Source organism: Rhineura floridana, chromosome 1 (genome assembly GCF_030035675.1).
Source record: "Rhineura floridana isolate rRhiFlo1 chromosome 1, rRhiFlo1.hap2, whole genome shotgun sequence".
In the NCBI taxonomy this organism is placed as follows: domain Eukaryota; kingdom Metazoa; phylum Chordata; class Lepidosauria; order Squamata; family Rhineuridae; genus Rhineura; species Rhineura floridana.
Window position 1 is genome coordinate 204,963,003 of NC_084480.1, and position 26,145 is coordinate 204,989,147.

Sequence of the window (26,145 nt, forward strand, 5' to 3'; positions counted from 1 at the left end):
GATTGGGAACCCCATGCATATAGCAGGCTTCCCTTTACAAATGTCCAACCCCCCGTGAATAGGAGCTGGGGCCTACATAATATTCCTTTCAGTCTAAAGGGTCAAGATAAGGTCATGCTGACATGGAGTAAAGTTTTCCGAGCTCCAGGCAAAAAGGAAACTAAGAATAAAGGTCTCAGGTGTATGAAAAATAATATGACCACCATTCCAGATGATGAAATACTTTTCTGTTGTGACTTCATTCACAGGCTATTCATAACCATGGCACCTTCCTCAGTGACTGGACTCACTCCCACCCCACCAAAAAGTGGACTTGCCTGCCTAATGGGGGGGGGGACAGGCACAGCAGCTGATGATGCTCCAAAGATCTTGCCATGGTTGTCTTTCAACTTTTCTCTGTGACAGAAAGATGTCACATTAGCTACTCCTAAACTTGCACCAGGTTTTGTTCTTGAGCCTAAGTAGTAAGCATATAGGCCCTTTATCCAGAGTGACTCTCCTGTGACTAAAACACAGAAGAAGCTGGGTGATGGTTCTCTGTTATCTTTCTAGAATCATGTTTTTAAAGCTGTTTAAAAAATATTTTTAAGATGTTTTGTTTTGAGATCTTGTTTTTAAGATGTTTTTATACATGCTTCTTCTGGGAGGAAGACCGGAATAGAAATGTAATCATAAATAAATAAATAAACGTTTAACACTTTAACCTTTCATTATAGCATTCCCTTTGTCATTTCTTATCACTTCCTACATTGCTGTTGGGGGAGGGAGGAAATCATTGCTGTGAGCAAGGAATATAATATTTAACCTACTTCTCTCAATTTCAGTTTCTCATTTTTCCAGTCTTAAATTCAGTTCACCACATTTCCACATCAATTTGTATTTTTTTAAAAAATAAAGTCCTCATAAATATTCATCAGCATTTTCCAATACACACGTTTGCAAGCAATTTCTCCTAAATTTTCCCATGTTATGTTGTTTTCACTGATATATGTGTTTTAATGAATACTTTCCGGTAATATATGCATTTTTGGTACAGATTTTTGGTTGGAGAATTGCTTTGCAAAATTAATTGTACTCTGTTGCTTTGAACTTGCCATTCAAAGCAGACATTTACTTTGTTTTCTGTTAAGGTCGGTTTTGTTCTCCCTAAAGAATGAGAGTGCCTTGTGTGTACTGTACAGTACAAACACTCCCCATTTCAGCCTGATGGTAATTTAAGGATTCTCTGAGGAATCCGATGATATAAGCAATATTACACTGTATATTCCTTCATTGCTGTTCTTCTGTTTATGGTAGCCTTTTACACTTCTGTTAATATCTGAGTAATAGCTGTGGATGAGATACCATTAGGCAACAGTGGCATTTCTTCAGTCCTGTTGCTCTTGCACATTGATGCCAGTTTGTGGTATTTGTAGGCTTTATTTAGTTACAGAGACTCTTGCATCATGAACTGATAGCAGTATTGGTGAAGATGAAGCAGAACTTACTAACTGCACACATCCCTTCACCTTTTGTAAAGGAAAATGTAGAGGCCTCCTCTTCCAGGTGTCTTTGCTCCAATCACTAAGATTTGTGAGGGCTTTTTCATTCATCGTTTTCCTCTTCCCAGAATACTTTTACAGAACGACTGACCGCTAACAGTCAGAATACTACATGACATTTATCTTGTTTAACCATATGATTGGATTTTGGTTTTTTTTTTTTTTTTTTTACAATAATTTTTATTCAAATTTTCATAAAACATAGAAAACAAAATCATAAAACATTCAAAGACAAAAAACAAAACAAAACAAAAATGATTAAACAAAAAAAAATAAAATGTTGACTTCCCATTTGTCACATATCAAATCAGTTATAGGTCTACAATATATAACAATCCTGTCTCTTAAATCATATTATAAAATCACTTTCCTCCAGTAGTTATCTTAATTAATCATCAAATCTCATAAACATTACTTTATTCTTTCCACAAAAAGTCAAAGAGAGGTTTCAATTCTTTAAGAAATATATCTATCAATTTTTCTCCAAATAAACATGTCAATTAATCCATCTCGTTAATAATTATAATAATCTTATTGTCATAACCATAGTCCAAATAAACATTTCGATTAATCCATCTCATCAGAATCTGTTAGGTCCAATAATTTCAATAGCCATTATTCCATTATCCCTATTAGTTCCATCTTCCATCTTCAATAGTCCTGTTAAGTCCAGTAATTTCAGTGTCCAATCTTCCATTATCAGTATTCCATAATAATCTTGCTGTTGTAGCCATAGTCATATAATAAGAGTCTGATGGGAATTTCCTCTATCCCAAATATTTTCTTGCCATCCATTCTGAATAAGTTGCTGAAATACTGTTGTAAAGTCATATCTGTGTTCTTCTTTTTTACAAAATGCACTGGCTCATCTCTTAAGAGTTTTTCCATTGTCACATGGCTGCAGTTAATTCCATAGATTTTCTCTATATCAAGCTCCATCACATCATTCCAGTCCAGAAGATTATCCAAGCCATTGATAACTTTATCTCTAATATCTTCATTAATTTCTTCAAAGATAACGTTAAATTCCAAACAGTAGATTTTATTTCTAAAATCCATAAACTCCAGATCTTTTTCCAATTCCACATTTGTTCCAATCTCCAGGGCTTGTATCTTCCCTTTATTTTTTCTTTTCTCATCTCTGATCTCATTCTCCTCTCTCACAGGATCCCCTATTTCTTTAAGCTCCTGCGTCATTTTGCTCAGTTCAATTTTCAGCTCCTTACTACCCTGTCGCAGGGTTTGTTTCGTTATCTCAATCTCATCCATTATTTTCTGAAATATAGTTACTTCCAGATTCTCAGCCACTTTCTTGATTGCCATTTTTAAAACCACGAAAACAAAGCAAAACAAAAATAAAGAAGAACCACTTCTTATTTCAGCAACAATTGGGTTAATATTCCAGGCTTGATGACATCACAGTATAAACAGAGCAACCTGCCTTATCTCTCTATGTTCAAGAATGCAAAACAAATTTAGTTCCCAGCATCAAAACAGTTAGTGGCGTCGTGAAGAAGCAGATTCGTCAAAATAAAATAGACCAAAAAGAGAATAGTCCCAGACAATATAATATTCCTCGGAATAGAAATCAGGAATAAAAATCCCTCTTCTGTTTATTATCTTTAGAATGCACTTCCAGGACAGCTTTTTGCGACAGAAACAGAGATAAGCTGTTAATTTCGTGAATAACAGAGAAGAGTTATAGCTCACCCAGAAGTTTTCCAAAGCCGATCAATCTGACAAATCTCCTTTTGCTGCAACAATTTAAACCAAGTAAAAAAAATAATAGAAAGAAGGGTGCTTGCCTGTTAGTCCGTTCTCTCTTTAAAGAAAAGATAAACGTATCGCTTATACAGATAGAGCTTGTTCGGAAGTCCGTCCGGCATTGTTGGCTGGACCTTATCTCATAAATTAATGAAATCCAGTCCTCCCAACAAAAACAGGCTTTTGAGGTTGATCTCTACGTTTCTCCCTGCCCGGGAGAAATTTCATCAGTCAAAAAAAAAAAAATGTTCTGACTGATTTATATCTGAATAAGCTTCTTTTGAGGCGGGAGCCCGTCCCAAAAGCAGGCACAAGCGAAGTCACCCTTCCCCGAAGTCCGATTTTGGTTTTTTTTGAAATCAATCAGTATGAATCATCCTGTGTTCCAACTGCTGGTTCATTAAAGAGCAATTCATGATGAGGGTCCCTATGATCCCACAGATCCAACGGTACAGCCAGACCACACATTTAAAGCTCGCGGCTTTCCCAAAAGAATGCTATGCTGGACGTGAGGCTGCTGGGAGAAAGCCCTGTGACAAGCCCTAAGGCCGGTGGATGTTACTATCGGCTGTATTCAAATAAGTCCTACTCAGGGGAGACCTACTGAAAATTAATAAGCCTAATTTACTCACATCTATTAACTTCAATGGGTCTACTCTGAGTAGGACTAGCATTGAATAAATACCACCCTCTATCCTCTTCAACCATCAAAGTTTTCTGCCTGCATGACTTCCAGGTTCCTACTAGTACTTTTGATGTCTCCAAGTTTGCTTGCATTTCAGGCATTATAAGGCTGCCGTTGGTATTATGCAGCATCACTGACCTAACGTCATAGATAGTTCAGAATTCTAACTGGTACCGCCCCATTCCCGTTTCAGTGCCATTTCTAGCACTTCCTCTATAGCTGCACTTCCCGAAAAAGCGGGAATCGCGCTTATTGCCGTTCATAGCAAAGGAAAGTCTCCTGCCCCGTTCAAGCGAAGGGCAGCGGCTTCCTTCTCTTCTCCTGGTCATATGCATTCAACTGTGCACATGCTCAGTGGCAATGGAAAGTCGCTAACAAATATGTCGGGCTTCGGGCTATGACTCACTCGCCTACGCATCTTTTCCATTAGATTTCCCGAAGAGCAGCTGAGCAGAGGGAGGGACCCTGGAAGCTGGCTGAGTCAACGGCTGGACCGTTTCCATATTAACTGAATCGCTGTGTTTCCTCTCTCGATCTGTTGCATTTACTCGAGTGCTTTTCTCTACTCGCAGGCAGAACACTTCTAGCGGAAAATACCCACCTCGATCTGGTACGGACTTTGCTTGTCCTCTTCACCTATTGTGTCGCCTTTCAAGAAAGTGCGCGTGTGGTGATGTTGGGGAGGATGTGTGTACTAACTCTGGTTACGTTGGACCGTTGTTGTTTGCTTTTTCGGCATGTTGGTTTGTTTGGTGTTCCAGAAAGGTAGCTGCGTTAGAATGGCTTGCTTTTTTGCTGCTCCGAAGAATCTTGCTGTACATTAGAAGCTTCCAGATTTATTGTGGCATAAGCTTCCATGGATTTAAGAGTCCATTTCATCATATATGCATTCTTTGTCTGCAAAAGCTTGACCTATAGTGTGCATTTGATGAGATGGGCGCTTGCCTTTACAGAAACTGATGCTGAAAATTGCAACCGACTGTTAGTCTCAAAAATATCAGGTGTTTGCTGGATTACAGAGGATAACCTAGGGAGGTGGTGGGCTCTCCAACACTGGAGGCATTCAAGAGGTAGCTGAACAGCCACTGTCGAGCATACTATGCTTTAACCTGGATTCCTGCACTGAGCAGGGGGTTGGACTTGATGGCCTTCTAGGCCCCTTCCAACTATACTATTCTATTATTGTAACCCAGATAGCATGTTTGGGAGCATTCCCTTTGGCTGCCTTTGTTGAGGTGGAGCAGTCAATGAATAACTCTGGGAGAGACTGGGGTAGAGACACTTAAGGCTGTAAGCATGCTAGCCGCCAGAACGAAGTATTTCTATTAGCCACACCTGTGTGGGAGGGGAAAGGATTGATCTGCCAATCAGTTGCAAAATCTGTTTGAAGCGGAATTTTTAAAAACCACACTTGAGCTGATCCCACCAGATTTCACAGTAAAAAGGGGCGCCATTTGACTAGTGTCGTGTGCCCGTTTTCAGAAGAGAGAAGTGGAGACACTCTGGAGCCAGCAGAACAGTGAGTGTGTTTCTCCCTTTACAGTTCTGCTGGTAAAGGGAGAAAGTGCTTCTCAATCTCGTCTGAAAATGAGGGCACATGACACTAGTCAAACCCCGCCCCTATTTGCTGTAAAACTTGGTGGGATCAGCCTGAGTGTATTTTTTAAGTTGCTTCAAAGAGATTTTGCAACTGATTGGCAGATCAACCTGTTCCTCCTCCAGGTGTGGCCCATGGAAACACTTTGCTGTAGGTGGCTAGTATGCTCACAGCCTCAGGGCAGTATTCAGGACTGGCGCCTGTGGGAAGGAGTGGGGCTTCTGTGCTTTGAACAGCTGCATGACATAGACAGAAATCTTGTAAGCATGGCTTTTTTCATTGTTGTGTTTCCATACTGGGAAATGCTACACATCCTGTTTGGTGTGTTTTGAGTTTGTTTGTTTTTATATTTGCATTGAACATCTCTAACCAACTGTGAAGTGTGAATGAGCAGATTGTTATAGTTTAAAAATCTGAATGCACAACAACCAATTCCTAAAACTTTTCTTGGTTTGCATCACACTTTCTACCTGTTCCTTATTTCATTTGTCTCCAGGGGAGTTCTTGGCTGGTTTCCTGACTGCACCTTGGGCTAGGTTTGAAAGTGTCATTCATGTAAGCAGTGTGCCTCCTAGCAGGTGGGAAAGGGTGGGGTGCCTGGTGGAGAATGGCACAGGCTGGAATTCTGTGCTGTCGATTACTACACCCAATGAATGGATGGGTGCAGCACTCTGTGGACTAGGAAGGTGTGGCCACACCAGTGCTATCACGGAGCCACAGTTTTCCACTGTATTCATCAGCCATATATAAGTGGCTCCTCCTCTGTTTCCAGGGCCGGCTCCAGGCATGCGGGGGCCCTTGGGCATCAGCTTGCCCTGGCCCCCCGGTCGGTGTGTGTGCATGCGCACGTATGCACATGCGTGTGGCCCCCCGCTCACCCCCCCCACAGCCCCCCTACCTGTGTAGGCTTTAACTTTGTCCTTAATGAAGATGGAGGCCGCGGTTTCCCTAAGGGGAATGAAGCCTCCACCGCCATCTTTGTTGATGGCACACTTGCGTGCTATGCGCGCACATCTCTGCCATCAACTAAGATGGCGGCAGCGGCTTCAGTATCTTAGGGAAGCTGCGGCTGCCATCTTCATTAAGGGCAATGCTAAAAAGCCGGCTGACAGGTAAGTGGGGGTGTGGGGGGGCACAGATCACGGAAGGGGAGCGGAGGGCCCCTCAGGGGCTCCTGTAGCTCCGGGGGCCCTCGGGCCAGTGCCCAACCTGGCCACCCTTTAGAACTGGCCCTGTCTGTTTCCCAAGCCTTTTCAGGGAAAACTTATTTTGTATTTACAGGACACACATTAACTGAAGGCACAGGAGTACTTTCAAGTTAGGAGGGAAAACTGCTTGCTTTTTTCTTTTTTTGCTCTGAAATTCTCTAAATAGCTGTGGAAGGTATGTCTGTTTGTTTAAATTCACTCTTGTTAGAGGAAGCAAGAGACAAAAGTTCCCTTTGAGTACAGGTCTTTAAGATTTTTATAGTAGTATAAATTAAAATTAAAATGTAGTCATTAGGCAATTTTTAAAATGTAGACTGAACTGGTAAGCAATAAATGGATAGTAATTAAGAGTTCCATTTAAAAAAATAGATTTCAACAATTAAACCTCAAAATCATTATTGGTCTTATGTTTCCTGAACTTTTTGAGCACGGATCTTACTCTAGCAGCATAAATTTGTACTGCATTGGTAAGCTTGGGATGGATTAAAATTAAGTGTTCTTTTTAAAAAATTATTAGAACATGGCAATAAATCACTAGCTGTCTTATGTTTCCTGAACTTGTCACTTTCCATTCTCTAGGGGTAGGAAGAAAATAGTTTCATATCTAGAGTACTTGATTTGCAGTAGGTTCACAAGGGGTGGAAGAATTCAATTTCTAAACTTCTTTTTGCCAAGACATTTGTCAAGGACTTAAAAGTCCAAAGTATGAACTCTTCTGGATACAAGCAAATTAATCCTGGTCCTGAAGAATGTACAGTAACATACAGAACAATGCACAGAAGAACAGATGGGCAATACTATACGTAGCTGTTTGCATTGGTAAGATAAGCTGCCTACAGATCTTATTGTAAAGGAAGCATCAACATTTGAATGTTGAGGTGCAGTTGTTTTTAGACACTGCCGGTGTCCTTTTTATTGTGCATTCATGCTTATTTGTGCTCATTATGGTATCAGGGATTCAGGGTGTTATATGTGATCCCACTTCCAGTATTGTTTTTTTTAAATCCTGTAACTTCTCATACCACAAATGTTCTGATGGGGGGGGGGTTTGTCCTGCTTTTATTGTGCTGTAGTGTAAGATTGCCCTTCCAGATTACAATAATGCCGTTACACTGGGGAAGCATCAGCGAAGAAATAATAAAATGGAATGACGTGGGGACAGTGCAGTATAAATCCACCACTAATGCACGATAATTGCACCAATAACATATTGCAGAATACACACACACAGAGTCTAAATGGGCCCTTAGTTCTTTCTGGATATGGAGTGCTATCTCCATCTTAAAACAAATCTTGACTATGCCAACAGCATACATAGAGTGATGGACACTTGGACTTTGCTAGGGGAGAAAAGAGTGGCATTTAAGGGACAAAAAAGAATTATCTAAATAGTTTGGTCCTTGCTTCTAGATTGGTTTGATAATCTGGATCTGCAAGGGCATATAACCTTTTCATGGAATCCACCTTCATCCTGCCCCCCTTTCTCTTCTCCTACCTCCACTCACCTCCTGTTCCCCCTCCTCCTCTTTGTTATATGCTTGATTGCCTTTGTGCAGTTTTCTCCCCCTAAGTCTTAATGTAACAGTGTGGCTGGACTATTTGCTGTATATGTTGGTCGCTAAAAAACAAGCAACATTATTTGTTGAGGGCGAGGGAGGAGTAACTTTAGGAATGTGGTTGGGGGAGGTTGTGGCTCTTGATAGCTTTATTATAGTAAAATAACACTCTAAATCAGGGGTGGTGAACTTGAGGCCTAGGAGCCCAATGTTGTCCTCTATATCTCTATGTCCTCGAAACTTACTACACTCTGTTCTGGGTCCACCTTGAGTGCTTTTGCCTGACTGGAATATGCCCTTGGACTGTGATCATGCCTCTTGCTTGCCTTGTGTGTGTAGAAACATCTGATTCTTACACAGCTGGAACCCAGCTCACTGTACAAAGATAAAAGCCATATATTGCTACGCCCTCTTTTACCTCTGCCCTCACCCACCTGTGTATGCAAAGGGAGTGCCTCCATTGTTTATCCCAGTAAGCCTCGGTGTAATCTGAGATCTTTTGTAGAAGGCAGAGTTCAAGGCAAAGAAGAGCTTTCTCATTACAGCATGAAAGAAATGCTGTAGATGGGGCTCAGTGCCATGCCTTCTACCCAAGACATATTTTTCATGTTTTTAAAGTAGTCTTTAAGTATTTTCTGTTATATAACAAGCGTCTAAAACAATAACATCTCATAATTGATAAAAGATAGTCACATATAATTAGAAGCATACAAATATAGGAAAGCTTTTAGATAGAGCCAGTGTGGTGTAGGGGTTAAGGTGTTGGACTACGACTTGGGAGACCAGGGTTCGAAAAAACCCCTCCTACACACACACACACAGCCATGAAGCTCACTGGGTGACCTTGGGCCAGTCACTGCCTCTCAGCCTCATGAAAACCCTATTCATAGGGTTGCCGTAAGTCGGAATTGAGTTGAAGGCAGTACACTTACATTTTTTTTAGATAAGGAGTTAGACAACACAACCAAGGATTTAACTTGTTTTTTAAAAATCTAGCATACATATGTACAGTAGGGCCGCACTTTATGGTGTTCGGCTTTAAGGCGTTCCGCTAATGCGGCGGCTTTCATTTTCAATTTTAAAGGTATTTTTTGCTCTTTTGTGACATTTTTGCATCATTTTCGTGTGACGCGGCCCATTATAGCAAATGGGGTTCCGCTTTACAGCAATTTCCGCTTTACAGAAGGGGTCCGGAACGGAACCCGCCGTATATGCGGGGCCCACCTGTATTCTGTAACTCAAATGCTCACCCAGAGTGAATCTTGATTGGTGCTAATAAAGGGGTCCCTTGATTCAGTGTGGCATAGTGGTCAGAGTGTTGGACTAGGGCTTGGAAGACCCAGGTTCAAATCGCCACTCAGCCCTGAAGTTCACTGGTTGCCAGACTGGCCTAGTCACTGCCTTTCAATATAACCTAACTAAATCGGAAGGACACCATGTTTACTGCCTTGAGCTCCTTTTGAGGAAGAGTGGAATATTAATGCAACAAATAAAATTAAAAAATTAGGAAAGTTTCATGTACCTGATAACCTTTAACTGATAACCACGGTCCCTGAAAAACCTCACACACAGAGAAAGATTTTCAAAGGCAAGGAGTTATAGCAGTTCATTAGAAGAAAAAAATCCAAATGGGGGCAGAAACAACTAGTTTATTAGGATCATGCACGATTCACAGGGTGGTGTGTGAGTTTTTCAATTACATGGGATTATTCCAAAGGTTTAATCTTTCTTTTAGAATATTAGAATTCAGATCTGTTAGGACAAATGAAGACTGACTGACACCAGGAGTATGCTGGATAAGTGCTCTTTTCAAGTTAATGGCATCAAGGAGGACATTGTGGATTGTGTCCCAGTCCTTTGCAGGTTTACTCTGAGGGAAAAAATTCCATGCCTGAAAATGCATTATTTCATACAATTAATTAGTAATGTAATAAGAACAACTATAGCTCCATCTATTAAAGAATGGTATAATAAAATATAGGAGTATGCATCAATAGCAAAATTTACTTTTTACATAAGATTTAAGGAACAAATTTATATGCAAGAAATTGTTTTGGCTAGATGGAGTAAGAGGGTCAATCTCTGTAGGAGTTATGGGTTAGTTCCTGGTATAGCATATGGTTTTACAGTGTTCTGAATGGCTTGGTCCCTTTGTTCTCCATTTTTAAGGTTATCAGCATTTGTAACTTACTGTATTGTTTTATAAGAAGGCTATATTAAATTAGTAATGTAATGAATGAATGTAAAAGGTAGCTTTACTGTCTTCTAGGATAAAGAGATGACCTGCTGTGACTTGAATTTGGGGATGGGAGAGATTTTTGCAGGGTGATGAATGAATGAAACTCCTGACTCATTCTGTTTTTAAGTTGCTCAATTGATAGCAATGAATCAATAGTCTTGCCTTATGGTAAAATATTAGGACAGAGTAGTTCTGACTTGCACAGCACTGTCTGGATGGGAGGTGTGTCTTTTCCTGACTGCTAATATTTTGCAGAAAGTTCAAAGCCATTAGGTTCAATTTTCCTTTTTCCTGTGATGAGAAAAAGAACACATGCCAAGCGTCTGTTTTTAAATAACATGGGCCGTATCAGAAAACTGTGCTACCTTGGCAAGAGTGCTGGTTTTTAAAAACTAGACTTGGCAGTGGACTTGGTTGCCTCTGCACCTGCACAACTAAGATAAGCTTCACCTGCTGGATTTATCTCCTCACTGTATCTGCATGTCAGGAAAATGTTCAGATGTACAATTATCACCTGCATGAAATTCACAAGTGCATTGGAGAGTGGGAGGTATGTAGTGTGCCCAGACAAAGATTTCTCTAAGTAATATGGGGAGAAGGAATGTTGAAACTTCCTAATTTTGTGCATCTTACACCTGGTGGGCACAACATGCATACATATGTGTATATATACATACGTAAACTGTACTTGAATTCCCCAGTTATGCAGTCATGTGGAAAGTAGAATAGGAGCAGCAGGAGATTGTGAGTATTGTCACAGCAATTCCTGCCCTTGGATCTTGGTGAGGCAGCTCCTTTTTCTAACAATCTGCAGTAATTCAGTCTACAACTTTTTTTACTTCATTTTAATCGTACCTTCCAACAAAGAGCTCAGCACAGCACACACAGTCCCATCATCCCGAATGATTGGCTATGTAGGCTGGGGCTGATGGAGTTATGGTCCAACCATATCTGGAAGGCCTCAGTTTTCCAGCCCTGGGCTAAGAGAAAGTGACTGGCCCAAGATCACCTAGTAAAGTTATGTGTCTGAGTAGCATTTTGAACCCAGTTTTTTCCAGTCATAGATCAGCACGCACAAACATCATGTTCACAATTCATGTGCCTTCAGGTCTGGTGGCAATAACTCACATGTACAAAAAAAACTACTTCTTAGCAGCTATCAGGGCTGTGGAGTCAGTGGTAAGCAATTTTGGATGGAGACCTACTCCAACTCTGACTTCAAAATAAAATTAATATTTGAATATTAATATTAATTTATTAATATTAATAAATTAATATACATTTGCCATTTATGAAGGAATCTGAGTCGGACAGTAGAAAAATAAGAGGAGTTGGAGTCAAAGGTTTGACGTACCGACTCCACAGCCCTGGTAGCTATGTTATAGGAGAGAGAGAAATTATTTGCCCCAACTGCCTTAGTAAATATGTCTACAGAAGAGGGTAGTCTAATTAGATAAGCTGTTCATCTGTATCATTCTGTCAAATAGAAGCTTACTGTTTGTCTGCTTTCCTATGTTTTTGATCAATGCAGATGACTGGCTTATCAAGAGGTTATATCACGTTGTAGTAAGTTACCATGTGGTCAGTGGTGGTCTATGGTTGTACATTGGCTGTGATGCATTTTTGCCCTCTTGTACTTACACAGTTTTAGAATTACACCAGGAATGTGCCCATCCCCTTATAATCACGTGCAGGATTTGTTAATATGTCACAAGTTCAACAAACTAATATCTTGCAATACTTACCCACATTCTTATGAAAGAATTGCACAATTGTATAAAAGAATGCAGGAGGTCATGGATATAATCAGCTGAATACATAAGTGACTCTCATACTGTTTGATTTGAAAAAAGTCTGCTTCATTCCTCTACATGTGCACATGCGCACACACACGTGCGCGTGCACACATACACTGCATAATAGAAAAGGGGCCTTCCTAATTTGGCACAATTTAAATTGAGGTAATGTCATATTTGCGCCAACTTGTTGAGGAATCGAAATAATACTGATACAATAGAGTAATATAAAGCAAAGCTTTAGAGCATGAAGGGGAAACCTGTTGGCCCTCCAGATATTGCTGGAAACCAGCTCCCATCAGCCCTAGCCAGTATGGCCAATGGTCAGAAATGATGGTGTGCAGTAAAAACTAATGTAAGGTTTTAGCATGAATTATGGCATTGAACTGGATGAAAGAGTCTTGTTAAAATGTGTGGCAGCTTGTTGCGGCCTTAGCATGAAAGCTAAGGAATGTTTGACAGCAGGCTGTTTGTAAAACTGGTCAGATCTACTATTGAAGAACCGGTGGTAGATAAGAATAAACGTCTACTGTTCTGAGGTTAGCAAGTGCTCTCTTATAAAATAGTTTCCAGGACCTACAACAAAATGTTGTAATGCATTCCCAGCCCCCTTTAGAAGTTCTCCTGTCCAGGGCTCCAACCAGTCTGGAAGAGGAGTCCTATAATGCTGTTCAGTGCTCATGGATTGAGGGGGAAGAGGCTTCTGAAAAGGGTGTCTCTTCACTCGTTGAAACATCCCTGTATAGCACTCGAAAGGAGTTTTGATGTGTTTTTAACCTCATGCTTCACATTTCTTACCTTCCCCCTACCACCACCACCACCACCACCCCCGGACCCAATCCACTTTTTCAGGATACTGTGAGTTATCAGGGGCCCAGGCAGGCCATTTTCCTCTCCTCTGCGTGCCCCCTTCACTGACACCTTCAACATTCCATGGCTCAACTACCCTCAACCATAGACTTAATTGCTAGATTCAAGCTGTAGCTGTTACCTTACTATCAGAATTCTGTCACCTGTGGCTGTAATAATACTGTTTTTGTGGCTAGAATTAAACAGTGAGGACATGCAGCTCTTATATGATCCTATTCCTCCCTCTGTTTCTTTTAAAAAATGTCCTGAGAGTAGTGATATGGCACATAACGTGTGAGAGACTTTTAAATTTAAAACTGAACTGAGTGAATGTGGGTAACAACACACTGACTGTTCTGCCGGTTCCAGTGCATCTCCTCTTCTCTTTTCTGAAAGCGGGGGCACATAATGCTAGTCAAACCCTGCCCCTTTCTACTGTGAAACCTGATAGGATCAGCTCAAGTACATTTTTTTCTCTAAAAAAAATTCTCTTCAAAGAGATTTCGCAACTGATCGGCAGATCACCCTTCCCCCTCCAGGTGTGGCTAATGGAAACATGTTGTTCTGACGACTAGTGTATTTACAGCCTAGATGTTGTTCTCTGTAAATAACTGCATCTTCATCTAAACCAGTGATTCCCAAATGGTGCACCCAGGCACACTGGTGCGCCCTAAGAGGTGGCTAGGTGTGCCTCAAATATTATGGAAGTATATTTTAAAAATGAGAAGAAACCCATTTGTATAGGGTAATAGTTTCCTATAGTTTATTTTTATTCATAGTTTAAAATATATTAATATATTTTTAATTTTGTACACGAAGTGCACCAGAAAATTTTTATATGTTTTACAGTGCGCCACAAACCAAAAAAGTTTGAGAACCACTGATCTAAACAAATGTAGCATCTGATTGGTGTCTGCTCTGGGGTCTGTAGCCTTTCCTATGCTAGAAAACAGCGGGCGTGGCATTTCGAAGATCATGGAAACATTCTTTTGGGGAACATGGACTGATATGCTGTTATGATGCATGATGCTTTCTCTTGTAAATGTGACCTGAGAGTTGACATCCTGCATGACTGTCTCTTTCCTGTGCTTATTTCATAGGTTCTGAAACATGGATAGCCTCAGTGCAGCCAACACTTCCTTTTCCCTCAACCTTTTCAAGAAGCTAAGTGAAAAGGATAACACGAAGAACTTGTTTTTTTCTCCTTTCAGTATTTCTTCTGGTTTGTTAATGATCTTTCAGGGTGCAAAAGGCAACACTGCAACGCAGATTTCAAAGGTATATCTATGCTGTTAAGGAAAAAATACCTTATTTTGATTCTGAATAGAGGGTGGGGGGAGGACTTTAATAACTTGGTGTTGCTTTTTTTTGTAAAAAGTCAGATTGCAATTTCTTTAGCATGCTCCTAAAGCTACAATGCTAAGGCAGCAATCCAGTACACACTTACCTGGGAACCCAATGGAGCTTACTTCTGGGTAGATATGCTTCCTAAAGGTCAAACTAGAAGAGTTAGTAACTGAATACTTTAGAAAATGTAAATAACAAGCTCAGGGCCCCCAGTCTGGATTGGGATGCAGGTAGGAGGGCTTTAACTTTTTGGCCCCTGTGAAGGTATGAATAAGTTTTAACTTTCAATTTGTAACCTGAGAATCAAAACAGAATACATGGCTTAGGGTATTCTGCGATGTATGGTGTATTTGTGTAGGTGTGTGTGTGTTGCCTCTTCAATTTATTTTAATTACTAGGAATGTAAAGAGGTTACACTTAATACAGACTTCTGTGAAACATGATACTGAGAAAAGGGGCTTCCTGCAGTGTTGGCTGTTTTGAAGATGAGGGAGTGGTGTTCTTGGAGGGTATTTTTACTCTTTTCCCCACAAACTGCCATTAGCTCTGCAGGAGGGGAAATATCAGAAGAGGAGGGCCCTATTCACAGGTAACTCCATGCAGGGCTACTGCATGGTAACTGGAGAGCAGGGCCGTATGTCTATCCCCACCTCTGACAACATACCTGTTTCCTGGAGTAACCCCATGTATTGCACGTACTTGCTTGTAAGGAAGCTTCGACTTGTGAGCCCTTGATGTACAGATGTTTTATTCACATGGAACCTGTACAAGTCAGCAAGAGCACATGCACTGAGTTTGTATTACAACCACATGCAACATGTAGCTGTTCCAGGAAGTAGCAGTGAAGTGAGGAAAGGGCTCAACATATGTTTGCGTTCCCCAGGCTCCATGCAATTGCCTTATTTGCAAGTAACACATTGGGCTTGGGTCACAGTTCAACAGAGAAGTATTCCTGTTCACACAAAGGGGAGTGTAACCTATCATGGGGGTAGTATTACTTTCTTGGTTTTAGTTTGATTTTAGGCCAGGCCTACACAACCTGTGACCCACAGAACCAAATACAGGCCACCACTCATGTATTCTGCCCTGCCAGGTGTTTGATAATCTCGCTGGTTTTGCATTCCCAGACAGGCAACTGGGACTTGCATTTGGTGGGTCATGCCATACATGACTGTTGGATTTCCATAGAAGGCTGCTAGGTTGGTTTTTGGTTTGAAGAACTGCAAGTGGCGCAGACCTCCTGTAGCCAACAAAACCAGCTCCGAAGACTATGGGGAGTACAGTGGAAGTGATGCACTTTCCCTTTCTTGTCTGACGAGTGTGACCAGGGTACAACAAAGATATAAAGCACAGCAAAACCTAAATTTAGATTCTGTGTTTCTTCTCCAACACAAGTGACGGGTAATTTGTGTGCCCAGTTTGTCAACTTGAGGGAAGATTTTTATGTGAAAGGAACTTTGAAAGTCAAACCCAGGAAACCTTCTAGCTGGAGGAAGGCTCAAAGTGTGTTCTCTTCCAGACTTGCAGCGGTTCTTTTGCTGTCTTAGATTTTTCTGAGGTAGTGCCATTTGCATGCATCTGTTACTGATATGGCTGCCCTGGTCCCTGGGGTCTTGGTAAGCAAGTTACTTATTAGCTGTGGTTGGTCTAGTATTGCCCATAGCTGAATTTCAGATGCATCATCAAGCCTTAGTTAAACCAAGTTAATTAAGCTTTCTTCACACAGAAGGCTTGTGCTGAAAGATGGCATGCTAATTGTGCTTCGAAAATTAAATGAACTTGTTAAGTATTGTGGGAAAACTTTCCCTAAAATCACTGGAGACATATACCATATGTAATGCAATTGATGATCCTGTTTCAAAGGTTAGAATCTTTATTCAGAAGATGGTTCTTTGGGAAGTTATGGGGTTATATTTTCATTTGCCAATTAGAATTACAATATTGGAACCATTAAAAACAAACTCCCTTCAATGTGAACCTTTCTAAAGCAAAGAGATAATAAGGATTTATTATTGAATACTTTTTCAGGAGATCTCACATTAACCGTTTACTACTCAAAGCTTCATTCTACCTGAAAAGAAAGATCTGAATCTAAAACAGAGCAATGTCTAGTGGCATTTCTGTATACCAGCAAAAACAGCAGCTGGAACACCCTGTGGCAGAAGTTTTACTGAAGTCGTATTTTCAAAAATGGTTGTTGCAAGTCTTGTGGGGAAGCTTCTGCTTAAAGAGAAATCATTGGGGGGAATAACATTCCTTTAGTATATGTATGGAGATAATGTGTATTAATTAGAATATGCTAATACCAAAATTGATAGCCACTTTTTTGTCTCTTACAAAGAGATAGGAAGGTGTCTTAACTCCCTTTAAAAAATTACTTTCTAGACTCAGTACTCCACCTTCCCACCACTATTTGGACACTAGTGTTTTCTGTATCTCCCATCTACACATATTCCTCCTTAAAAAACACTCTTGCTTTAAGTGTACTTGTAACTCTTCCCAAAGTTTGAAATGTTCTCCAGGCCAACTGAAAGATGGTTGTAGCAGTTTTTCTTCTGCATTCTGTGTTTGCCTTTTCTCTCTCTTTAAAATGGCAGAAGACAAGGAAGCATTTTAGTTTTACTTGTAATACCTCCTGTAAATGATCAATTTTAGGAGGTTTCCTTTCTAACTTCTTCAGATATCGGTCTTGGGAAATAAGGATGGAAGGATATGCTTTTGTCTCTTCAGTTGTAATACTAACAAAATGCCTTGGAATTTTGCTTTCTTTTTCCCTCCTGGAGCAACAAGCTCCAAAACTTAAGTAGAGAATGGTTTCTGGATAATCGCAGTGAGTTTTCAGTCCATATATTTCACTCTCTTGCTTGCTGAAAGGAATGGTTTTTCATCCAATATGGTTTTTAAAGTGACCTTGGATACATGTTTGTATTTAAATTTGAAAGTATTTAAAATGTAACTAAATGTATTACCCATATGTCATCCTGTAGGTGCTATCTGTGACCCAAGGCTCAGAGGTTCACCAGGGATATAAGAAACTTAATTCTGAAATCAGCCAACCAGCTGCCAAATACTTGCTTAAGCAAGCCAACAGGCTGTTTGGAGATGCAGCATATGAGTTTCTTGAAGTAAGTTACACAGTTCACATACCTGCTGGAGAACTACTTGGAAATGGTCTCTGTTCTGATAAGAAGTTACATTCTCTTGTACCTGTTGAGAACCACAGCTAAGCACTCCCTATCTCTTCTGCACTTTCCAATGAAACATACCAGCAAATTGAAATGGGTATCTGAAGCCAGATCAATATCTAGTCAGCCTGAGTTTAGATGCCAGGCTGTACCAATCAACCAGCTTGAAGGATGGATTCCTTTTCTTCTTTCCTCCCACCCCATAGGCCAGGACATTATTGCCACCTCTTTCTCCCTTCTTTACCCTTGTCAACTTGGCCCTCTTTCCTTTGGGGAAATAAAGGGTCACCTCAGAGATACCTGCCAGGTTAACTTCTGTCCCAACTTGTCTTGAGACTATTGTGGCAGTGGAGGAAGGAAAATCAGACTAGAAGCTGGATGCAACCAGCATACTACCAGTTCAGCTGCCCCTTTCATTGCTTCTCTTCATCAAATTTCTCCTCCCTCCCAGGTCATGATTTTTCACACTTGTCTACTTGTTTCAAACTAAATTTAAACAAAACTCGTAAGTTTCTCAAAGGAAATAACTTTAGTGTAATTGGAATTCTCGTATACCTTTTTTCCCCTTCTGGATTCAAAAGGTGATGATGATTAATAATAACCATTTGCTACATAGTTTGGAGCATAACAAACTAATATATTGTTGTACAGTGAAAAAAGTGGATAAGAAAAAAATCAATTCATTTGAAATGTGGTGCTGGAGCAGAGCTTTGCAGATAACATGGACTGTGAAAAAGACAAATAATTGGGTGTTAGAACAAATTAAACCAGAACTATCATTGGAAGCTAAAATGATGAAACTGAGGTTATCATACTTTGGACACATCATGAGAAGACATGATTCACTAGAAAAGACAATAATGCTAGGAAAACAGCAGGGAGTAGAAAAAGAGGAAGGCCAAACAAGAGATGGATTGATTACATAAAGGAAGCCACAGACCTGAACTTGCAAGATCTGAACAGGGTGGTTTATAATAGATGCTATTGGAGGTCGCTGATTCATAGGGTCGCCATAAGCTGTAATCGACTTGGGCACATAACACACACACCAATTATCTGTGCTGATGTTTTTTGTAAATGGATAGCAGCTAGAGCCTCACACTGAATCTTCTGGCCCTTGCATTGCGTGCTTTTTGTTAGCTTTATTGGCTTCCCTGTAAAAACATTAAAATTGAAGAGTGGCTAATGCTAGATCATACATTCTTCAATGCTGTAAATCATAAAACTAATGGGATGTGGATACACTGATGTTTACAAAACTTTAAAAGGCTGTAGAACATCAAGTACTGCACATATGGGATTGCCATAAGATGATAACCACTAGAGAAACAGATTTCAGTTTCAGCTTGGTGCTTTCTATGGCTACTAGGCACAATATTACCGAATGATGTATAGAAGTTGGATCCAAAAGTGCCCTTCCACTGATCTAGCCTGCCAATCCTTTTTAAAAGGCCCACCACCACTTTACTACTGGCAGCAACAGCATTGGGGCAGCAAGCAGCAGATCAGAGCACTCTCCACGCTAGTTGCTTTCCTCCATATCAAAAAGTAGATCAGAACACTCGGGAAACAGGAATGAATGCCCCAGTGTTTCCTGAGTACTTGGGTGTCTGCACCATGTATTTTCCTCTTTTACCTTTTTTTTTTTTTTTTTTTTTGATACTGTGTAAGTTGTGGCATGGCACTGCAAGACGTCACCCCCTAGCAAGCTCAGTAGCATTGCATTTTCCTCTTTCTGCTCATGGCCCTTTGGATCCAGGCTCTTATATAGAAACATGTTTCACCTTTGTAGAAATCTAGCATCCTGCACCCAGATCTCTTATGCGGGACTCTCAGATCTAACTAAGACATTGTGATTGCCATGCATATTCTTGAACAAAAGACATTACCGTTGGGTCAGTTTCAGATTATCTACTTTGTCTGATATGAATCTATTGAACATGCATACATTTTTCACATTTTTAGGTATCTGAAAAATGTAAAAAACATCCTTACTCTCCCTGCTTCTTTCGTCTGGAGAAGATCCTGAGTGAAATCATAGTGTGTGTTTTTATGATACAGAAGAATATAATACTGAAATTGTAATGCTGATATATCTTTCAAAGTCATTTATAGATTCCAGTCAGAAATTTTACCAAGCACCTCTAGAAAAACTTAACTTCAGTAAAGCAGCAGAAGATTCCAGGAAACGGATAAATACTTGGGTAGAAGAACAGACAGCAGGTGAGTAGTTTATTCTTGGGTTTCCATACGGTCTGTGTTTTCCTTCCTAAAGTAAAACTGACATGTGGGATCCTTTGCCTGTGTGGAGGAATATTACTCTCTGTGTAAGCAAAATACCTACCTATTAAAACATCTCTTTAATCCTTCTTAAAGGTAAAATCCAAAACCTGCTTGCCCCAGGAATAATTAATTCTCTCACAAGGCTGGTCTTGGTGAACGCTATCTATTTCAAGGGAAACTGGGCAAATCAGTTCCGCAAAGACTGCACAAAGGAACAGCCATTCAAAATTAACAAGGTATGAGATGGAAAATGATTTGTAGCACATCAAGCACGCACAGTCTTTCTCTCTAGTGGTGATTAACTTGCACATATTCTGGTATTTGGGAGTTTTCTTCTTCTGTCTCTTTTTTCCACAGATGACCAGTTCAGATGTCCCTTCCCACCATGTCCTAATGACACTCTTTCATTCTGCCACAAACCTTTGCCCCAAATTCTAAACTCTCACATCTGAGGTTCCAGCTGAAGTGTGCATAATGTATTGATCTTGCAAAATCTGTGTCAAATTTAGCTTTTCATTTTATTTAGCTTGCCATCTAAAGAGACACATTAGGCATGTCCACAGGTTTACTTACACAAATCACCAAATTATTTTTTTTACTTTGAATGGCATGTTTTCCCCATACTCCGAAATGCCAAATCACATACGTTTGCGGGAAAATGCCACTTCCTTCCATTCCCATAATTTACCTTGTTGGATGAGGAGCTGCCGCTCAAGAAGAACAAACTCTGTGAAACTCCAATGGATGTATAGAAATAGTTGTGTGCTTTTGACCAAGCCATGGGTGAAGTAGAACCACTGGAGGGTGGTGCATGGGGAGAGGGGTGTATCCTGGGAACAGTTCAGAGAGACAGATATAGAAGCCTGAAAAGCTGCATTTGGCCCCTGAGCCTTAGGTCCCCCCTCCTGGGCTCTTGCAGTCTTCATTTTTGAATTTGTGTTCCGTTCAGGGCCAAGCCAGCAATTATAAACTATTCCTGAGCAACTGCATCCATTTAAAACATAATAATAACCAGGAGATGCACATACATTACAGATTATACATATATTCTCTCTTCCTCCCTCCCACTCATCAGGACCGCAGTGCAATAGGGAGGTGAGATTTAACCCTTCCCTCTCTGCTAATTTTTTTTTCAAATCCAATCCTGCGGCTGCTGTCAGCCATGGAGGAAAGCTCTGAAGCACCAAAGGGAATTTTCCTAACTGGGCTAATAAAAGTTGTTGGGGAGATTTTTGGTAGGACTGCAGCAAAGAAGGAAAAGATTAAATCTCACCTCTCTACGCTGCAGTTCTGATAGGGTGTCTGCTGTTACTTTTTTTTTTTTTTTTTTGCAGGGATGGAAACTTGGCATGGTTGCTAAAAGATGAGCTTAATCACTTCTAGTTTGGTCAGCAGTAAACTTATAGCTGCAGATCTTGGCAGGTGACGGTAGTCCTTCATTGCCATTGCCATTGCCCTCCACCCATTGGAAGGATTACTGGGCTCTGGGGAACTGAAAGAAGTAGAAAAGGCTCCCCACTTCCGAGTTCTCTGTCCATCAGATGGTGGGTGACCAAAGGGGGATGAGCTAGCATGCTCACCTCACTGTGTCTTTAGAATGCCTGAATAGGATTAATATTTATCTTCATACCATGAACAGCTTCACCTCTTGACTTAGGAGAGACAGCTGTTAAAGGGACAGGCTGGTTCTCATTGTCAGTGGTTACTCCTCATGTCAGAATTTCTAATCTGTGGAGTCCTGTAAATTGGGGAGAGACACTGTATCTTTCCAAAACCCAATTCCGGCATTTTATCTAACATGGCCTATTCAGGGGAGCGGGCCTTGCATTCTATCATTGAGTGAGTGAGGCCATGTTGGACTAGCCCTGCCCTCAGTGTCCACAGATATATGTACATTTTTGCAGAAAGGGAACTGCACACACAAAGATTTTCACAGGTTTTGGAGCCTTGTATGATCAGGGTTCTAGATCACATGGAGGCCTCAGCATAAACAGCTGAGGGCTCCTTCCCTGCACACATAGATGCTAGGGCTAGTTTATGTACATGATGTGGCTAGTCAGTGTGACACCACTACCGTATTAATCAAATGTGTGAGCTGTAGGCATTAAATAAAACGAGAAATTTAAGCTCCCACCAATTGTGGAGAGAATGGTTTGCACAGGGGGTGTGGTTACAAAAAAAGAAGCTAAACAAGAACTGAGGTAAAAAGTAAACTGTTCTGCATAATTTGTGCAGTTCTGTAAGAGTGAGAAAAACATCTTTCCTAGACCCAGCTCGGCAGTCTTATAATGTGACTTAAATGCACTGAGAAACTCAGCTACCACCACTTACAAAGAGAAGACTTTGCAGAGAGATAGTGATGGTAACAATAGATGAACAGTAACTGCTGTACAGAGCAAACTTCAGAAGCATAAGGAAATATAGTAGAGCAAAAACAATGATTATATATAAATGATATAATGAATTAAGAACATAAGAACATAAGAAGAGCCTGCTGGATCAGGCCAGTGGCCCATCTAGTCCAGCATCCTGTTCTCACAGTGGCCAACCAGGTGCACACAAGCATTTGCAAGTACTTTCCATGCTGGCATTACATGGGGATGCTCCTATTGTAGCTGTCCTGAGTGATCCAACTTCCACTTTGCATACTTAAAAAATATTTCTTCTGCTTACAGAATGAAAGCAAAACAGTGCAGATGATGTATAAGAAAGCTAAATTCAACATGACCTACATATCGGATTATTGCACCAAAATTCTTGAGCTTCCTTATGTTGCTAATGAGTTGAGCATGATCATTCTGCTTCCTGATAAGATTGAAGATAATTCTACAGGCCTGGAAAAGGTGAGGCATTGTTTAATGACTGGAACCATGTTAATACTTATCCATCAAAATGGTCATGTAGAGGGCAGATGCCCAAAGAAACTTCATGTATGTAATGTACCTACCTACTCCCAAGACATGAATATTCTCTTTGTGCAAATTGTACTCCTTTGTGGTGATTCCCTTGGGAACAACCATAGTGTTAAGATTATACAGCCACAGGAGTGGCTGTATACTATACCCAGCGTGGATTTTTCTCATTCCAAAATGTTAAATTGAAAATACCGTGCCATTCTGATGCTTCCCATAAGCTCATTTCAAAACAAAACCTTACAAAACTTAGAGTCCTGAACTCAGAAACGCTTCCTTAACAACCCTCTAAATTTTCATGGTGATATACAAAACAGTCAAAGAATCGAGAGTTCAAAGTCTAAAGAGAGAGAAAGAGAAACCAGACCACTTTTGGACTTTTTTCTGTCAGAGTTTTCATAATTTGTTGAAATTTATTAAAAATCAGCCATGTTCACTGAGTATGTGTAACCTTGTTACTGACCTTGCCCCATACTCTGACCTTCATCTTCTGCAGTTTTAAAGTTAAAAAAAATGCCTGGCTGATTTTTAATTAATTTAAGAAATGTTGCATTGAACTCAATGATAACATCGGGCATGCTCAGTAAGAACCAACTGTCAATGTTCTAAAAGCCAGACTCACAGCTGCTTGGCTTGCCTAATCAGGGAGCCACACCAGACCTTTATTCCACTTGAGACAGTCATGGCTTCCCCCAAAGAATCTTGGTAAGTGTAGTTTGTGAAGGGTGCTGAGAGGAGACTCCTATTCCCCTGACAAAGCTCCAGTAGCCAGAAAAGTTTAATAGTCAGCGGCTCTGATTGAAACTCTGTGAGGAGAACAGGGCATCTCCTAGGAACTCTCAGCACCCTTCACTAACTACACTTCCCAGGATTCTTTGGGAGAAGCCATTACTATCGAAAGGCAAATGTGGATGTGGCCAGTGACATCTTTGGTTTAAATTTGGGTGGGAGGCTACATGTGCCTGCTGTAGAATAAAAAGGTGGGGGAAACACTGAAAAGCAATGATATTGTTCACAATGTTTTCCTTTTGGAAAGGAAAGGGGCTTCCCCTCTGCCTAGTACCCACCCACCCAATCCTGTCCCTCCCTGCCCCTCCCCCAGGTCAGTTTCACCTATCCTAAACATGATTGCACAGAAATACATCCCATTGAACTCAAAAAGTATGCAAATGATCAAACCCACCCTCCCTTCTCCTCTCTCCTATTCCCTCCCTCCCCCTCCGCATACCCTTCCAATCCCCTCCTCCTCCTCCCCATGGTCAGTTTTACGTATCTTAAGCATGATTGCACGGGAGTAAATATTGAACTCAATAAGCATGCAAATGATCAAACCTGCCCTCCACTCCGCCTCCCTTTGCCCCTTCCCGTCCAATCTCCCCCTCCCCCCTCCTCCTCCCCATGGTCAGTTTCACCTATTCTAACATGATTGCATAGGAGTAAATCCCATTGAATTCAATAAGCATGCAGATGATCAGACCTGCCTTTCCACTCCTTCCCAGTCAGTTTTACCTATCCTAAGCATGATTGCATGGGAGTAAATCCTGCTGGACTCAATAAAATTACCAAATTCTTCCAAGCTACACAGGAAGTGGATTGGACTGTGAAAGACTAACCCAAATTGTGTTTGCATTTTGGCAAATTTGCAATCAGGATTTCTTGTTCCCTTTAATACCTCATATTTGTTTTATCTTAGCTGGAGAGAGAAATGACGTATGAGAAACTCATGGAGTGGATCAACCCTGAGATGATGGACAACACTGAGGTTGAGCTGTTTCTACCCAAATTTAAACTGGAAGAAAAATATGACCTGAAGCCTGTTCTGAGCAGCATGGGAATGACTGAGGCATTTGACCAAGTCAAGGCAGATTTCTCTGGGATGTCCCCCAACAATGACTTATTCTTGTCTGAGGTTGTTCACAAATCCTTTGTAGAAGTAAATGAAGAGGGAACTGAGGCAGCAGCTGCTACTGCTGGTATTATGATGATGCGGTGTGCTATGCTTGTGCCACGAATTACAGCTGACCATCCCTTTCTCTTTTTTATTCGGCATAACCAAACAGGAAGCATCCTGTTCTATGGTCGGTTTTGTTCTCCTTAAAGGATGAGTGTCTTATATGTATAGTACAAACAGTCCCCACTGCAGCCTGCTGATATTGTTTTAAATTTCTCATCCTATTCTTATGAAACTGCCTTGTGTAATCCTAAGAGCCTTCATGCCTGTGTTTCTGCTTGCAGCAGCCTTTTACACCTCCAGTACATGAGTTATGGCTGTGCATAAGGGGATCCCACCATAATATGGGCCTTTAGATTACTCTGGACTTCCTTAAATACTAAGCCTAATGCAGGTTGATGCCAGCTTGTTGACTTGAAGGCAGTCCATTTCCATTTCTACTTAGTTCAGAAGACTCTTGTCTCATGGATCATTAGCAATATTGGTGAAGATGAAGCAGAACCTTTCTAACTACACACTGCTTCATTTTTTGTGTGTACTTAATAAAAATGAAGAGGGCTCGTTTTTTTCCAGGTGGCTTTGCTCCAACTGGTAAGATTTGTGAGGGTCTTTTTGTTCTTGACCTTTCTCTACCCAGGACACTTTTTGGGGTAGGGTTGGTTTTATTCTTTTAAGAGATATGAGCAACTACCAAAAAGAGCTTCTCGCAAGGGAGCTAACACAATATAACGTCACGTGAGTTTGACAAACAAAAACAATTGTTTAGTACTAGTTCCTGATGTTCAAAATGTTATGTAAATTTAAGATCACAGTAACAAATGTAAAAATGAAAAGCCTTATGTAGTCCTTGCAGCCCTAGAAAGAACTGCATACAGAAAATGTTGGCCTTCTGCTTGTGAATTGCATTCTCCTTCATGACTCTAATGTTGAGATCTTTGATGTTTTATTTGACACAGGATGTGAACAAATTGATTTTGTAGTCATAAGCTGCTAAGAGTCAAAATTCCACAAGTGATAATTACCTTGTTTAATCCTTTGAATGGATTTTGATGCACTTATTAATAGATTGAAAATAATAAAGTATATGAATTGTTCTGGGTTCTAATTGTTGCTGCCAACTTTATTAACAAGCAGCTCATAGTGGAATTTCCTACGATTCCACAGCTCCAACATCCAAATCAATTCCACACTTAAGACATTTGGTTGCCAACATCATGTTTAAACAGTCACTG

The 26,145-nt window shown here is 40.6% G+C and overlaps 1 protein-coding gene across 2 annotated transcripts; it reads left to right on the forward strand.

Annotated features, from left to right (window-relative positions):
• The first annotated feature begins 4,226 nt into the window (after positions 1 to 4,226).
• On the forward strand, positions 4,227 to 26,007 carry LOC133366979 (serpin B6-like). Of its 2 annotated transcripts, none has more exons than XM_061590544.1 (7): positions 4,227 to 4,600; positions 14,336 to 14,513; positions 17,570 to 17,707; positions 19,873 to 19,990; positions 20,144 to 20,286; positions 22,726 to 22,893; positions 24,656 to 26,007. In XM_061590544.1, exons 2-7 carry the CDS (start codon positions 14,346 to 14,348, stop codon positions 25,058 to 25,060), a joined length of 1,140 nt encoding a protein of 379 aa, XP_061446528.1. In that variant the 5' UTR covers positions 4,227 to 4,600; positions 14,336 to 14,345; the 3' UTR covers positions 25,061 to 26,007. The 2 variants fall into 2 exon arrangements, with proteins under 2 accessions (XP_061446528.1, XP_061446536.1); XM_061590552.1 differs by lacking the exon at positions 4,227 to 4,600 and adding an exon at positions 5,730 to 5,847.
• Positions 26,008 to 26,145: the final 138 nt, after the last annotated feature.

Coding starts and splice junctions, on each gene's coding strand:
- LOC133366979 (XM_061590544.1), top strand. CDS start 14,346: ATGGATAGCCTCAGTGCAGCCAACACTTCCTTTTCCCTCAACCTTTTC. Junction 14,514..17,569: donor CTGCAACGCAGATTTCAAAG/GTATATCTATGC, acceptor GTCATCCTGTAG/GTGCTATCTGTGACCCAAGG. Junction 19,991..20,143: donor GGTAGAAGAACAGACAGCAG/GTGAGTAGTTTA, acceptor TCCTTCTTAAAG/GTAAAATCCAAAACCTGCTT.